The 16871-nt window shown below is 44.1% G+C and overlaps 2 protein-coding genes across 2 annotated transcripts in view; both read left to right on the forward strand.

Moving 5' to 3' along the window:
• The first annotated feature begins 658 nt into the window (after positions 1-658).
• Positions 659-6658, forward strand: LOC143006886 (zinc transporter ZIP12-like). Its single transcript, XM_076158225.1, has 12 exons — positions 659-1002; positions 2013-2339; positions 2415-2622; positions 2794-2939; positions 3057-3228; positions 3615-3787; positions 3878-4033; positions 4297-4377; positions 4851-4926; positions 5068-5226; positions 5322-5509; positions 5687-6658. Exons 1-12 carry the CDS (start codon positions 757-759, stop codon positions 5813-5815), a joined length of 2061 nt encoding a protein of 686 aa, XP_076014340.1. The 5' UTR covers positions 659-756; the 3' UTR covers positions 5816-6658.
• Positions 6659-9099: 2441 nt separating this feature from the next.
• The window catches only part of cacnb2a (calcium channel, voltage-dependent, beta 2a), a 42538-nt gene continuing 34766 nt past the window's right edge, over positions 9100-16871 (forward strand). The window contains exons 1-2 of the mRNA XM_076158078.1: positions 9100-9376; positions 10088-10180. Of these exons, the coding sequence (XP_076014193.1) occupies positions 9302-9376; positions 10088-10180 (168 nt within the window). The 5' untranslated portion in view covers positions 9100-9301. The remainder of the gene's footprint in view (positions 9377-10087; positions 10181-16871) is intronic.

Consider the following 16871-nt stretch of genomic DNA (forward strand, 5'->3'; position numbering starts at 1 on the left):
GGCATGTTCGCTCCTGCTCTCTACTCTATTTGATCTTTGATGACTCAGAGCTCATAAGGAAGAAGCAAACTCTCTCTACTGCCGTATGTATGTGGTGCTTACACTTACGTTGGCTCTTGTTTTACTCTGTAACAATCCGTCCTGCTAAATGAGGAAAATGACTAAATACTAGGAAAGTTGTGTGTCGAAATTGTGTGAAAAATATTCAGGGTCATTCTAAATCTGTGATACGCTCTGAGGAGGCGTTGATACAAAGCATTCAGCAGCACAAAAGGATATTTGTGCTACTTTAGGAGAACTTTTTGTGATCAGAAGTTTTATCTGGATGCCTCAGTTCTATTTTACAATTATTATTATTACTATTATTGTTTTGTGGTTCTTTTTGCTCGATCCTAATTATTCTGCCGCTCCCCCTTTATGTCCCCTTCTCCCTCCCCTGTGCTCTCTCACTTGCACTAATCTCTTTGTTGTGGACTGAGGGGCCCAGTCTTTGGCTGGCTGTACAGCACTGTAAGGGCTAGTTCAGATGAAGGGTGCCCACCGAGGCCTCCTGTTGTCTTTCACCAGATTAGGCCGTTCGTTAATTACGCTTCCCTCAGCAAGAACATGTCTGTCAACTTCTCTCCTTTCTCCTCGTTCTCCTTCAAATTTCTATCTCCATTTCCTCACCTGTTGTTTCTCTCCATCCTCTCTTGCCTGTGAAGCCCTCAACCAGTCCTGGGTTCTTGAGGGAATTGGAGGGTCTTGGTAGGGACCATGCAGCTCAGGACCAGTGCTCCCTCTCTGCTGCTGCTGCATCTTTATCTGCTGGGGCGGGCTCTGGAGGTGAAAGGGCATGAGCAGGGTTACCTGCAGAAGGCTGTCGGGGCCTTGGATCTGCCCCTGGGTGCGGACGGTCAGCCTCAGCTCTACAAGAACAACATAGACGTCCTGCTCGCTGCGCTCCTCCAAGCAGTTAACTGTCCAGAGCGGACAGGCACCTCTCTAGACGACTGCAACAGGGTAAGATCTACACCTGTCTTATGTTCTCATACATAGTAAGGTAGAGTGTATCCATGTCCATGTATCTGATGGGAGATGAATGTTGATCCCCACATAAACCAATTCTGTAAATATCTTTTACTTGTAATGGTTGATGCACTTGTAGTGTTTGAGATCAAATCTGCTTAAATCCATACAATGATCACAATGCATTCTGTGACAGGAAAGTGCAAGCACATTTCTGCTGTATGTTAACTAGATTCATTGATACTATTTTAACTGAAATTCCGCAGATCCTACATCCCCATGATGAGAACAAGCTTCACGTTCAACTCGTTGCATTCTCATTATGTATTCATCTCATTCCTGCCTGTAAATGTGCTTGTTATGGCTGGAATGTGAGTGAATGTGGAGGCTTAAGGCGGTGACCTCTGTGGGGCATTCATGCTGAGTGGCTTTACACATCCCTCAGATTGACATAACAAACTCCATAGAGTGGAATTAAAGGCACTTGGCTTTCACATGTTTGTGCAGGTGGGCTGACAATGGGATTATGTGTGTGTGTGTGTGTGTGTGAAGCCTTGAAAGAGAATCTAAGCCAAAAGATTTAGAAATTAGGAAAGTTTTTCCATTTTGCCCATATTTTCCAAATCATGGGCTGCCTAACAAGAACGAGTGCTTCACTCACTCTTTCAACCTCCTATGTTTTTGTGTGTGGGTCTAATTGGGCTTGTGTTCAACTCACTGAAGCATAAACAGGAGCATAAAGCTTCTCTTTTTTCCAAGAATCTCAGTGTGGTAGAGTTCAGTGTGCCAGGAAGTTTAGGAGGGCATGAAATCTTGACCTCTAGTTGCATGCAAATCTAAATCTCTTTGAGTCAGTCAACAATCACACCCTGATGACTGTTCACCGTGATCCAGATTATCCAGATCCTGATTATAGCCTGGTTGCCATGGTTATTTGCAAGCTTCTCTCTCCTCTATCTTCCTTCTCATTCCTATTTTTCTTCTGTTTCCTGTTCTGGTTGCAGTGCCTGACTCCAGGTGTGGCCCTGTCTGTGCTTGAGGATGATGAGAAGGCTTATCTCACCGAGGAGGACTTTCAGCGGATCTCAACTCTTCTGTTGTACTATATAATTAATATGCAAGACCTGTGTGTCTCAAATGCTGCCTCTTCGTCTGCCTCCTCCTCCTCCTCCTCATCTATGACCTACCACTTTTACCTTTTGGCCCTCACCAATCTCCACCCAAATGAGGACAGCCAATTCCTGTCGTCCAGTGAGCTGGAGAGCATCCTACAGCTCATCAACCAGTACTACAACCCCCCCATGCAGGACACCTCTTCCTCATCTCTCAAAGTGAGCAATTTCATCATGAGGCAGCCATCTCATTATGCATGTTCTGATATATTTATTTCCTCTTTGATCTCACAGTGTGTTGATGACACTCAGCTCTTGGAAGATGTCCATGTAAATGAAAGTCTAGGTGCTGGTGCGTCTTCTGTGTCGAAACTGTCAGCGGCCATCATAAGCCACATCCTGCAGGGCCACTGTTTCAGGCGGAGAAGCCTGCCGTCCCCTGGCTTCTTTACCGATTACATCTTCCAATCACTCAATTGCTCAAGTAACCTCCAAATTATAGGTAAGTATAGACCAGGTACAGTTAGCCTAGTACAGTTTAACAGACAAATATTGTGTCATAGCTGGTAAATCCATTAATCAGTATAGGCACCAATTTTGATTTGATTTGATTTGATTTAATTTGATTTGATTTGATTACAATGTATTGATTTCTCTGGATTTCTCTGTCTAGACTTGCAGGAGCTGCTCTATCAGCTGGGTGTGGGGCGTGAAGGAGCTCTTCACTCCCATGGCAGGAGGAGACGGAGTGTCAAAAGGAACTCTCACAAAGGCAATGGGCCTCCACTGGACGACTGTATGAGCAGTGACTGGGCACAGGTGAGACTGAGACGAGGACAACATTCTGTAATCACCATATATTGCACAACATTGTCTAATTTCACAGGGATGAGAGTTGATTAAAAGTAATTTCTCTTCACTTTTTGGTCTAATCAGGTGTGCTTTTCAGCCAATCAGCTGGTGGATATTTTTGCTCTGGATCCTCATTTGCCAATTTCTAAGGAGCACTTCAGACAAATCTGTCCGGCCATCATTCAGCAGTTGCTAGGTGACGCCTGTGAATCTGCAGAGCACAAAACCAGAGGATCTGTGCCCACTGCTCTTGAGAGTAAGACGTTTCACCTCAGCAGGTCTGCCAACTGTAAATACACTTAATTCAACACACAGCAGCTGCAACTAAACCACCTGTGACTTTGTTTCAGAATTATTTCCATGAAAATAGTTTTATATTACTAGTTAAGAAGGGAAAAGCAGATTTTCTAAAAACTAAAATCATGGAAAAAAGCATATTTGTGCACGAAACAGCAAAGGTTGAGGGGTAATGAGCTGTACAATATGGGTTATCTTCTTTTTGAGTTATTTATGTATTTACTTTACACTATATATACATATATATGGGTTAGATTCTAACTTTCTTTTCCAATCTTTCTTAATTCATAAGCTTAGTATTTGATTCAGGAAAGGGGTCTTTACAGATTTCTCTGCTCCCTGTAGAGTACGGTTACAGCACGGCCGCTGTCATGCTCATCACACTGGGCTCCATGTTGGGTATCTGCTTGATTTTCTTCAACTCCTGTCAAGAAACCTACACCCTCATCCTCCAGCTGTTTGTAGGCCTGGCAGTGGGGACCCTCTCAGGTGACGCACTCCTGCACCTCATACCGCAGGTACACAGAGCCACAGCACCATCCTCTACAAGCTGTGACTGTCTTAAGGTCATATGGTGACCGTGCAGTAATTCTCATTCTCCTTTGGAGATCCTTGGCCTCCATGATGACGCTCACAGTCGTGGTGACGAGCACTACGCTGAAGGAAAGGAGTATCTGTGGAAGATTCTGGGAATGATCGCTGGGATCTACAGCTTTTTCCTGATAGAAAGATTCTTCTCCTTTGTGGTTCCATCTCATGGCCATGTGAGAATTAACTTGTTTTTTTACATTTTCTGTTGTGAGTAATCAAGTTCATAAAACAACAGAGCTCATTAAGACAATGTGGATTTGTAAGAGGCTGTATTGCTTGATCTAATCTGAGGCTCTTGGAGTTTTCCGGAGTTTATCCACATGACTTTGCTCGTATCAGTTATTGACTTCCTCGTGGCCCCGGCTAAAGAGCTGATTGTGGAGCTAGGTGGCCTCCAGGAAAGCATGGGGTCTCACAAATAACTTTTCAACTGCAGGGACATTCTGGTGACCTTCCGTTAGAGCTCAACTGCAATGGCGAATCACAGAGGGGCAAGTCCATCTCCACCATGCAGCTGGTGAGTCTCTTTGTCACATACAACAAACTAAAATGGGAAATTCATTGCCAGTTGTGCAATTTATGCACAACTGGCAACTGGTATGACACCCTCAGTCTTATTTTTTTAATAATGTTGCTCATATGTAAATCAATTCTCCTTCATTACAATTATGTAACAAGAAATAAAGAGCAGTGTGGGAGGGAGCAAGGGGCAGGACACGTAGGCTGTTGGAAAAAGAGAATACGTGTTGAATCATTCAGATTCATAAGGTACTTCATGACAGTGTGTACATGCACAAGTACCACATACCTTAAAGTTGTAGACAAATCCCACAGACTGTTAAATGTGTATCTTCAGGACTCTTATTTTGAAACCCTCTATTCTTAAATTTTGGACTGGAACCCATTTTCCAGTTTATTTTTCCTACACCTTCCTCCAAATTCCTCAGATCCGGTTCGTGAGTTTGAAAAATGTATGTTTACATCCTACAGGGAACTGTGGAAGACTTGGAGTGCACAGAAATATCTCCCGCAGAACCACGACAAGCAACAGAGCCATCACATCAGAGTAAGCTAAACCGCTCCATCACAGTGAACCGCACAAACAAACTGCAGTGACGCACAGTGCAATTAGTCGCCTGGCATGGCAGAGCGATTGCCACGGTCCGAGGATGAGCTCTCACGGCACAGGCTTCCTTTGTGTTCCCAGGGGAGGGGGTTCCTCTGCTGGCCGTGATGGTGATTGTGGGAGACAGTCTTCATAACTTTGCTGACGGCCTGGTCGTGGGGGCAGCTTTCTCCTCGTCAGCTGAGACCGGCATGGCGACAACTGTGGCTATTCTGTGCCACGAGATCCCGCATGAGATGGGTGAGAGGTCACAGAGTTCAACCTCAGGACTAGAAGACATTGATGCCACAGCTTAAGTTTGACTGACTCATCTTCTCTGCTTTGGTCTCCTACAGGAGACTTTGCGGTGTTGCTCAGCTCTGGACTCTCCGTGAAGGTTGCTGTGCTGATGAACTTTCTCAGTGCTCTGACTGCCTTCATGGGCCTCTACATCGGGCTGTTTGTTTCTGCAGACATGGAAGTGCAGCAGTGGATATTCTCTGTCACTGCTGGGATTTTCCTCTACCTGTCCCTTGTAGAAATGGTAAGGTAGTCATCCTTAATGATGTGGAGATGTGTGACTAAAACAGTATTCTCAGAAATTAGGATGAAATATTTCTGTCCAATAGCAATAGAAGCGGTTTCAACTCCTACATACAAGTTCTTAATTGATTAAGCCAATAGAGAGCATTAGATTTATTTTACTTTTGCTTGTTTCCAGCTGCCAGAGATGAATCGAGTGAAGACCAACAGGCCATGTCTCATGTTTCTCCTGCAGAATGTTGGCCTCCTGATGGGTTGGGCCTGTCTTTTGCTTCTGGCTCTCTTTGAACATAAACTTAAATTCTAAACGTATACACACACAAAATTGTGCATATGACAGTTGACTGAGGTTGGTGGTATTTTTTAGTGTTTTTTTGTAAGGAAGTAAGAGGATATATTTCATGACACTTTAGTATCAGCACTGGATCAAAATATGTTAGCTGAATTAATCCTGTCTCTTTTTTTTTATATGTGATGATTTATTTTTGTATGATAGTTATCAATGGTACTGTACAGGTGTAAGGTTCAGCAGACACAGACAATGAATGTCTTGTTTGCACCGCTATTACCCTATGTGTAGCAGTATCAGGTACAATTGTATTGCATCTGTTTTACTGTGAAATAATAATGTTGCCTCCGACAATCAGCTCATTTGATTTAAAGTCATCTCTCATTAGCCTATATGAAATGCTGTAAATCTGTCTTTGGGTGTACATACTCTATTGACTGTATCATTAGCAATACAGCAAATCTCTAAATGATCAAGGTACTGTTGGTCGTGTGTCGGAAGTCAAAGTGGCATGGCTGTGCTTGCAAAGATGCTATATTTGTCATAGTTATTGTAAATGTTGATTCTTTTTCACATCTTGAAAACCTGATTGGTTTTGATGAAATCAATACAATCCTCATTTTATGTATAAAGAAAGGAAAACATGTCAGTCTGCCCAAAAATTTGTTTTTTGTTTATTTTGTGGACTAAGTGATCTAATGAGGGCACGTCCACCCACTGGAGCTACATGTGCTCTTCATCCACCAACCTGGATGACTAATTCATGCTGTACAAATCAGAAACTCATTCCATCCAGCCCACACAGCACACATGCGCTTTACAGGCCAGAGTGGGCCTGCAGATGGAGAGGGGGGAGATGGGAGTCTGATCAATAAAATGAGATAAACAGTACGTCAAACCTATTTGTACATAATGTTGGACCTGTGAGCTTGGAGGAATGAGTGGCTTTGTGAAGCGATTACATTTCAGCTGTGACTAATTTCTGAGCTCCCACTCAGCATTGACATATTCCTGCAGTTTGAACAAATAGCATTCAAGTGGCTGCCTCGTTTATGCTATATTGCTTCATTTCACCATTTGCAGGGTGATTATAGTAACGAGTCACATTCTGAGCTTATTGTCCAAGAGCAGTGTTGGTTATGTTAATGGTGTCATGACATTATTTAGCTATCATGTAAGAAATGTCAGCTGACACCATTATAACGACTTCCTGAGTGAGGTTGAAACAATAGGAGGAAGGCTGCTGGATTTTCTCTTGCACTTGCAATTTTGCAGTCATTTTGGAAATACCAACAGGCTGGAATTTCCAGGAAAGCCTTGTGCCAGCTGGTTTGTGTGTGCATCTGTTCTTTCCCACTGAAGACCATTTGACGTTCAAGTACATCTTTTAAAAGCTGTTGGGACAAAGGAAGGAAAGGCTTTTTATCTGGGCCCTGTTGGTGTGAACATGCTGAGTATTGTCATACATCCTCACAAGCTCAGCAAAGACCTGACAGAACAGTTCAGCTCCGGGGTCACGAGGGCGGCAAAGCACATAGATGGGAAAAAACTAAGACAGACAAACGGGAAAGATGAAATGTTTCCCTTTTGATTTAAGAGCGTCTGGCTGACCAAAAATGAGATTTGCTCATGTTGATTCCACATCAATTCCAAGGTATTTATTAGTGTTTTGGTTGTATTTTTTCCCTTTTGTGCAGTTCTACATGCCATTCCATAATAGTTTAATAGTTTGTGGACAGCAACAAGATTGACTTTAGACTAGTTTTTGATGATTTATTAACTCTGCAAAAACGTTTGACACAGATCTCTCAAAGTAAAGCAAAGTGTTTTTGCACCCAGTCAAAAACTAAAGTAAATGCAGAAGTAAGTAACGCCACGAGAGGGCAGTGATCAACAACAAAACTCTTAATGCCTGTGGAGAACACTTGACCCTACTGCACCATTTAGCCTTCATAGCCTCTGCCACCAGAGATATAGTGAGCTTAAGCTATGTGTACAGGAATGCGAATTGAATAAGAATCAACTTGGATGTTGCGTTGCATTGAATACTCAATATAAAGCCGGAAATGTATGGAAAGTTACTGATCCGATTCGACACCAGTTCCACTTCTATTGCGCCTCTCCTTTCACGTGAAGTGACGCTGATAATCGTCTTCAACATACAAACAACACAATACTTAAAGCCAACAGGTCATTTGGGAATACTTTATAATGTTTTGGGGATTCCATAAATGGTTTATCCATCTGGAGTGTAACTATTATCCAAGTTACAGTAAAGATGGCTAGCGTAAGTGATCTAGCTAGGAAGCCCATTGAGTTGTCGGAGATAGGTAAACGTCTAAACTTTCGACTCCGTGTTTGTTTTGTATTATTCAAAAGTGTATTCATGTGTGCGGCTTAATGAATGTTTTTGTTCAATTGAGATATAATTATAAATGTCAAAAGTCGACGAGCGTGAAAATAGTTTCAAAACAAGGGTAAATATATAGCAAATGTGGCGGCTCACGGGGATCAAACACAAACACACGCTTTTCTTAAACCACAAAGATCTGAATCGTGTTTGTATTTATATCCAAGAAAATGGCGTTGATATAGAAAAGAGGCTATTAGCTCGTTAAATGAGAGAACTCCGTGATTGCGTTGCCAGGAGGCCACAATTCAGCAACTTTACTGCAAAAACTAGCGGCTTAGTTGACAGCTAGCTAGTTCACATGGCACATACTCGGTGACGCAGTAGGGGAAAAGTACAAGCCGGGTTTCTGTTTTTGTTTATGGTTACATTAACCGACGAGTTGAATTTGCGGGTTGGCTGGTAGAAATATAATTTACGTGTTTATCGTTGTAAGATGTTTCACAAAGTGTTCTGACATGAGCGAAACAGTCGTAGTTTCACTAAATAAGTTCTGAAATGTTGCCAAACGGTAGAACACAACCGATCAAATCAAGCTAAAGTTGCCAATTTCCAAAACGCAACACCGGCTGTCCAATTGAAGATTTAATTTAAGCTTAGGAAACACAGTCACACTAAATTATATTATTTTAATATAGTTAATATGTATATCATCATCATTTATTTATTTTGCTCGAAATAACTATCCGGTGAGCCAATTGCAACGTAATTTCGTTCGAATATACACTATTTGTTTAGCTTGAATGACAATAAAGTTCGTCTAAGTCTAGTTATCAGACGCACTAATCAAAAAGCCATCATAATCATCATCATCATCATCATCATAGTCATCGTATAAAGTAGCAGACTGCCCCTCCTCCTCCTCCTCCTTCTCTATCTTACGAGGCTGAAACTTCGGAGGTTCCGCGGTGCCGCAGCATCGTCTTCCTCCCGTCCTTCCCCATTCTCCTCCATCAAAAGCTAATCTCTCTGACATCTGGCCAACGAGACCGAGTCAACAAAAACATGCGCCGTCGAGTTCCTCTCAGACGCGTCCGGAGCAGCTGCCCGAGCCGAGAGGTTCGCTTGATTGTTTGCCTCCATCTAACGGTGTAATGGTCCTGAATAACTCCCCCAGAACCACTGCAGGAGTACCGCTGGATAAACACATGGACCCACTGGAGAACCAAGTAAGTCTCTGCAATACTGACTTAATTTCTGCACAAAAGTTATAGCTCTTCATTATCTTTAGATGTTCCCTTAAAATAAGTGATCATTATAATATCAAACAGTTAGAAAAATGTTCTACCAGGATACAAAGTGTAACGTTGTTGTGCTCTGCTCTGGAACAAATGAAACGATGTGTTAGATATAAGATAAATACACAGACTGTTCTCTAAATCATATATTTCTTATGTTGCCTAACAGTCCATGTTCATGTGTCATTGTTAATTCTATCAGTTATTTGGCTTAGTAATGTTATTAAGACTGACACGCTCTGGCTGGCAGTTCAGAAATTGTTTTACAGGATGGATTCCTGAGAAGCAGTCACAGGAGCTCTCATTTCATAAGTATGATTTATGTGTCCCAGGGGAAGGAGCAGGAATAAAAGGCAAATGATTGAAACCACTTTGTGTTTCGGTTGCCAGTAGCAACACTTGTACTCCTACTTGAGCTCAGTCTGTAGCCGTTTTCCAGACGCTCATTATATCACACAGTACGGCTAGTGGAGTATTAGCGACCACCCACCCCCATAATTACCATTATGTTATGACACCCATCATAATATTACAATTCAAATACAACAATGACATCTGTACTTAATGAATTAAACTGACACAGAGGGTGTGAAGCTCTACTTTCAATCTCATCGTTTCCCTTTTGTCTCCCTCTGACTCAAGATTCAAGGCAAAAGAGCTGGAAGGAAAGGACGATTCAAAGGCTCTGATGGCAGCACCTCCTCTGACACCACCACCAACAGCCTCGTGCGACAGGTAAGGACGGCAGAGCAGAGGCATCTTTGAGTTTGGGTTTAGACTTTCCTGTAAGTCAGTCGTAGCGCTGATGTGACCTTGCCTTACACAAGATCCCATTCATATAAATCTCATGAATCACAACATTTCCCGACTGCAGTTGCTTCATTCAGGAATGTGTGTGTGTGTAAATCACTGACTTCCAACACAACCTGGCACTGGCCCCGCTTTCGGTGATCTTCATCCATGTGGGGATGAGATGTGTGTTTTGCGATGAAAGCCCAGTGTAAACATCTCCGGGTACAGTATGTTAATGCCGGCATAGAGGTGGAGGCATCCCGCCGAGCCTCCAGTGTGGCGGCGCTGCGGCCTGTTATAAAGCAGAACCCCCGGTGAGATACACACTCCACATGTCTGGTCTTTGTTCAGCGGACCTGCGAGGACAGGATGGGCCGGGTTAAGGATGTGCACCCCTCGCCTAAATGTTTCTGCCTTTTTTGGAGGAGGCACACCGCCGCCGCCGCCTCGTCTTTGGCACGGGGCGCAGCGAAGCGGCTCAATGCGAAAACCTGGCGTGGGTCGGAACAAAATGGCACCTCCTGGCTCACCGTCTGCTTCGTCTCATGGCCGCAGATAGAACTGGAGAGTTGAGCTTGCTCTCGTTGCCGTTACAGCTTAGCAGGAGCCCCTTTATAAGGAATTGTTCAGTCCGATCTTCACACCACCCCTGCACTCCCCTTTGTGTCTAGTCAGGAGAAATGGAACAGTTTTCACAACACCACAGTCTATACACATGAAGGGCAGAGGAGGGATAGGGAGAGATGTTGGGAGGGTGGAGGAGTCGTCTGCTTGGGGGGCATCGGGGCCTCTGCATGGCGAGCAGAAATATCCCCTTGTAGATGTTTACCAGGAGAGGGCCACGGAAATAGCCGACCTTCCCGTAACTCCTTCTCTGTTTGGACAATTGCGTAAATATACTTCTAAATTATATCATCATCACTGCAGTTTTTAAAAAATCTGACGTTGTGTCGTTTCCAGTCTTGCTTCCTGCGATTATTTTCACTTTTCACAGAAGAATGAGCTGCGCCGCATTTAAATCATTAAACTAACACCGGGCTGGGAAAAGTACGGGGTTGCCAGCTAACACGGCCGCCGTTTAGTCCTCCGCCTATTCATCAATCTGTCATGTTGTTTCGGCGCTGTAAGTGTTTTCCTTCTCAGCTGCGTCGTTCCTCTCCCTCCTCGCCGCCGCCAGCTCTGGGCCGGTGTGTGACGGAGGACTGTTTACACGGCTGGATGTAGCTTTTTGAAATGATCCCTTGTATATTTTCCTTCCGCTTTCCCCCTCCTGTCTTGACCTGTTGCCTTTCGAGTTCCTTCAATCCTGCGGGGCCCAGCTGGGACGTCAAAGAATCCCAACGAGGTCACCGCGTGATAGATCGACCGCCGCTCTGAACGTCACGCATGTAACATGATATTACTCATGCTATTAAAATACACAGTATATAGAGAGAGGGAGGGGCCACTTTATGCCCAGAGAGAAGTGTGTATGGAAGGAGGCTGCTGGTCCAGATCAATCGGCTTCACATAGGCTCAACAAAACTGTGCTGTAGATTAGTTAACACATTAACTCATGCGGTGTGTCATGGAGGCGATCAGCCTGTGGCACTGCTGAGGTGTTACGGAAGCCCAGGTTGCTTTGATAGTGGCCTTCAGCTCGTCTGCATTGTTGGGTCTGGTGTCTCTCATCTTCCTCTTGACAATACTCCATAGTTTCTCTATGGGGTTCAGGTCAGGCGAGTTTGCTGGCCAATCCAGCACAGTAGAACCATGGTCGTTAAAACCACTTATTGGTACTTTGGGCAGTGTGGGCAGGTGCCAAGTGCTGCTGGGAAATGAAATCAGCATCTCCATAAAGCTTGTCAGAAGACGGAAGCATGAAGTGCTCTAAAATTTCCTGGTAGGCGGCTGCGTTGACTGTGGACTTGAGAAAACACAATGGACCAAAACCATCATATGACATGGCCCCCCCCAAATCATCACTGACTGTGGAAATGTCACACTAGACTTCAAGCAACTTGGATTGTGAGCCTCTCCACTCTTTGAGTCACATCTTGATTCCCAAATGAGATGCAAAATGTAAGGATTTTGGCTCACTGAGCAACAGTCCAGTTCTTTTTTCTTCTTAGCCCAGGTAAGACGCTTCTGAAGTTGTCTCTGGTTCAGATGCACTGACTCCAGCCTCAGTCCACTCCTTGTGAAGCTCCCCCCAAATTCTTGAATGGGTTTTGCTTGACAAAAGGGCTACGGTTGCTTGTTGCTTGTGCACCTTTTCTTACCACACTTTTCCCTTTCTATGGATATGTTTGGATACATCACTCTGAACAGCCAGCTTCTTTAGCAATGACCTTTTTGTGTCAATGACTGTCTTCTGGACAACTGTCTAGTCAGAAGTCTTCCCCATGATTGTGTAGCCGACTGAACCAGACTGAGAGACAATTTAAAGGCTCAGGAAAACTTTGCAGGTGATTAGAGTGTGACAACGTGAGTCTAAAATATTGAACTTTTTCACAATATTCTTATTTTCCGAGATACACAATTTGGGGTTTTCATGAGCTGTAAGCCACACTTATCAAAATAATGACAAAGAAAGGCTTGAAATGTTTGTCTGTGTGTGTAATGAATCTAGAATATATGGTAGTTTCACTTTTAGAATTGAATTAATGAAATAAATGAACTTTTCCACGGTATTCTAATTTATCGAGCTGCACCTGTATATGTAGCTAAGAAGTGCCTATCCCCGCTGTAATAAGCCTCACTGGTGCATAACCAATGTGTGATTTGTCTTTTTGTTCCCATTTGAGGCGTAACAGAGCTCCTAAACAACACGAGTACTTGTATAGATAGAGATAATGATCAGATACACTCGCTCCTCTCCCTGTTGTCACACGTTTCCTCTCACAGTTCAGACATTCAGGTCCAGGACCACATTCTCATCTCTTAAAAAAGAAGTTGTTCTCGTTTTCAAGATGTTTTAGTGTCCAACAAGTGGAGCGGACGTTGATTTCACAGGTACATCCTCTGATAGGAGCTGTATTGATTGTGGCTGGATTGATTGATTCCAAATGCTACGGTTAAGCATTCATAAGGAATCGCATTGTAAAAGTCAGATAAAAGAGGTAGATAGAAACGTGTGTATGTTTAGTCTTACGCCCTCTGAGCGCTTTCCTGTCAGAAGCCAGAATGTGAGTGTTTGTCCATCTCCATGAAAAGCCACGATAGGCTGGCAGTCGTGTTCAGCGTCACTTTGCCTGCTGCCCAAAGCATGCTGGGAAACCATCCAGGCCCTGTGACCTTGAATAAAAATAAACTTTCCTTATATAGCTGTAAAAACACAGTAAGCGGCGTGCTTTACAGAGAGGAGATAGAGGAACAAAGAGAACAAGAAGATGGATTTCAAGAGGAAATGTTGCAGGAAACCAAAAAAGTAAAAGTCACATTCTGCGTCTGAGGATCTTTAGGTACCAGACGGAGATTACCCTTAGAAATACATTACGTGAACTTAGACTGCATACTTTAAGCAGCTGTGTTTCACATTTGAAGAGAGGGTGGGGGGTTTAGTTGACAGACAGGTAAGGATGGATGGATGAACTGTGAAACCGAAAACACAGGGGATCTGGAGTCCTTAAAGTGTGATGAGCATAACTCAGAGCATTATTTCATCCTGTGTCTTCCGCCTGCTTCCCGCTCTGTTGTGTTAGTGTGAATGGCACTGTGTGTCTCACTTCTCCTTTGCATCGTTGGGTGTAATCTGTCTCTTTCACATCCATTTCCTCTTTACAGCGTCCCTTGGCTCAAAGTGAGTCCGTCCCTCCCTCCCTCTCTCTCTTTCTGTCTCTCCGTGTCTCTCTCTCCCTCTGTGTCTCTCGCCGCAGCAGCTTTTCCGTGACGCGTCGTTCCAGTTGGAACCCGTCCCTCCGCTCGTTCTGACCATTCGGAGTTGGACGGCTGAAGTGGCCGCAATGATGAAAGGCTGTCGTCAAGGGCGTGGTGAGGGCAGGAAACCCCTTCTCCTTCTCTCCCTGATTGCAAGCATTTTTTCCTTCTCATGATCCACCAGATTATTATTTGACTTCACTTGAATGGAAGGAAGGGTTGACGCAAAATCCTTGTAGCTTCTGAAACTTATCAGATCTGGCCTGCCTCCGACCTTTTATGTAACGTATACCAGTGGCATAGTGGTTCAGAGTAGCTGCCACTGTCCAAGCCACTGGAAATCTTGGAAAGGTGAAATGTAAAATTAGCCTGTTAGTCCTTTATCTGAACTTCGTGCAGCATATGTCTCTGATTTTCATAGCAGATATTTCTGGCGAGGTCGTGTTAAGCTTCTGGCAACAAACTCCAGTAATGACGCTCGAGATGAAATACGGTACACACTGTTTAAATGCGGTGGGAATCGAGAGAGGTAGAGGCAGCGAAAGCATCTACGCCGCTCAAGTTAAATCAGCTACCACAACAGCATCACAGTGCCATCTAGTGGTTAAAACGAGTCAAAGCAAGTGAGTCAGACAGAACAAGTTTGTGTGATAGATTGGGATCGAATAACCTCAATTAGTATTCAGACATGATCCAGTATTTGTCCCAAACTGGTGAAGTCACACATCAGCTGCGTTCGTTTCACCCCATCAAGCTCAAGTCAGCAGTTGAGGTTTTGCTCAAAGGCACTTTGGCAGGCATAAATAGAGCTTTCACAGCACCGAATCATGTTCATGTTTTTATTGTGAAGGATAAATTCATTTTGCATAGCGTTAAAGCATCTGCCCCATTTTGAACCAAGGTTACCGCCTCCTGCTGACATCATTGCCTCTGAAACTGGGAAAAGTCATGCATTTACTGACTCAAGCGATGGCATTAAACAATATTTCACAGACTTTTTGAGTGAAGGACCTTAGCTATCGTGTACAAGGTGTTCCAGTCTTAACAAAAACACCGCAAATACCCTAAATGACAGAAACAGTATTTTATGTGCAGACTCACAGCTCTGTCAGTATTTGTCATGTTGTCAGGAGCGGCAGAGTGATGATCAGCTTTCAGAGGGAGACGGCCTCTGACATAGTAACTGATAGATAGGTTACCCCTCCCACTGTAACGTGCGCAAGCCTGTGTCTGTAATGACGCCTGTCCATCACGACGCAGGCACACGTCATTCCCCGTGACATATTAGGCCGTATACCAAGATGGTTCAACGCTGATGAAACACCGGTGCCAGGTTTATGTTGGCCTGAGCATCTGTCACACCCAAGCAGGACACGTATAAATACTGATCCTATACCTGATGAGCTCCGGAGCTTTTACAACAGGCTCAGAACAGAATGAAGAGCGAAACAACAGCAGATAGATACACACTCATTACGTCTTATATACGACCTCCACCAGTGACTGCAGTAAATCATACGGACTATTAAGCATCTGAATACACGCAGGGAGGGCCACGTCAGGAATGGAAAGCAAAGACTCAATAAATACTCACGAGCACGCAAAACTTGACAACAGTACTCGCGTATAAATATTTAAAAGAACAAACGGTAAATTAAATGGAGCATAAAATCCACAAAGTAATTTAATTTGTGTAAATGTCGCGTCACAATAAATGGGGCAAAACCCTCAAGCAATGCAAAACAGGCAAAGCAGGCAGCTTCCTGTATTGTGACTTTATGTTTTGAGACACTAAGCGTTTCCCCCTGAGCCTCTTTTAATATAAAATCGGCCATGTTTCTTGTTCCCCCATTGTTATTGATTTGCTATCAGTACTACACAATATCATCATATCGTTTATTTCTTGTGGTATTACTTGGCTGATAGGTACAGTACTGCAAGTAGAGGAAGAGCACTGACATGAAAGACAAAAGGCATCGGAGAGAAAATGCGTGTGTGTTAGTGTGTGCTGCTGAGGAGACAAGCTGCCCTTTCCCTCTCGGAAAAATGACTTTAATCTGCCGACTCTTTCATTACAGTGCAGCAGATCCTTCAGCATTGTATCAAATCTCCATAATAATACCGAGCGTACATTAGCCCTGCATTAAAGGAGGGTGATATGGAGTGTGGCGAGGAATACGACCACAATGAACTGCTGGGGTTTGGAGTAGATGCCAGCTCTCGCATGACAATGTCGCGTGAGTGACTTCCCCTCTGCAGCATATAGGCAGAGTGCTGCTGCTGCTCCGCTCTGCATGAGGCAGACCCTTCAAGGGTGAGCACAGTGCAGTCTGCTCAGCAACCAGTAGCTCCCTCAGCCTGTCTGTCCTAACCGATGACACGGAGCGAGAGATCAATGCAATGAAGAAAATGATGATTCGTGAGTAAAGGGTAAGAGTACAGAAGCAATGTAAAAAAAAAAAAAAAAAAGGAAAGGGGACGAAAAGGGGAGGGGCCACAAACTTGCCCATCAAGCTGTTAAATGACTGAATCGTGAGTAGAGGAGGAGTAAAGGCGGTGGATACGGAGGCAACGCCCTCCGTTAGGAAGCGACGGGACAGCGGTCAATAAAGGACACACACTAGTTCCGTCTGGGCAGGGGGAGGTGGGCGTTCCGGTTGTGTCCAGATCCACCAGCAGCCGAAACCACTGAGTGCCACAGCCTGCCAGCTCACCAGCCTCATACTGTAGCACACACAGCACAGCAGCACTGCAGAGGATTTGGCAGCCCAGAGGA

The sequence above is a fragment of the Genypterus blacodes genome, unplaced genomic scaffold (assembly GCF_046128005.1).
Source record: "Genypterus blacodes isolate CSIRO-AG114 ecotype Tasmania unplaced genomic scaffold, CSIRO-AGI_Gbla_v1 ptg000076l_1, whole genome shotgun sequence".
Lineage (NCBI taxonomy): Eukaryota > Metazoa > Chordata > Actinopteri > Ophidiiformes > Ophidiidae > Genypterus > Genypterus blacodes.

Excerpts from the sequence above, each read along its gene's own strand:
- LOC143006886 (XM_076158225.1), top strand. The coding sequence starts at position 757 with ATGCAGCTCAGGACCAGTGCTCCCTCTCTGCTGCTGCTGCATCTTTAT. Across the intron at positions 4,378-4,850 it reads CCATCTCCACCATGCAGCTG|GGAACTGTGGAAGACTTGGA; the intron begins GTGAGTCTCTTT and ends TACATCCTACAG. Across the intron at positions 4,927-5,067 it reads AACAGAGCCATCACATCAGA|GGGAGGGGGTTCCTCTGCTG; the intron begins GTAAGCTAAACC and ends TTGTGTTCCCAG.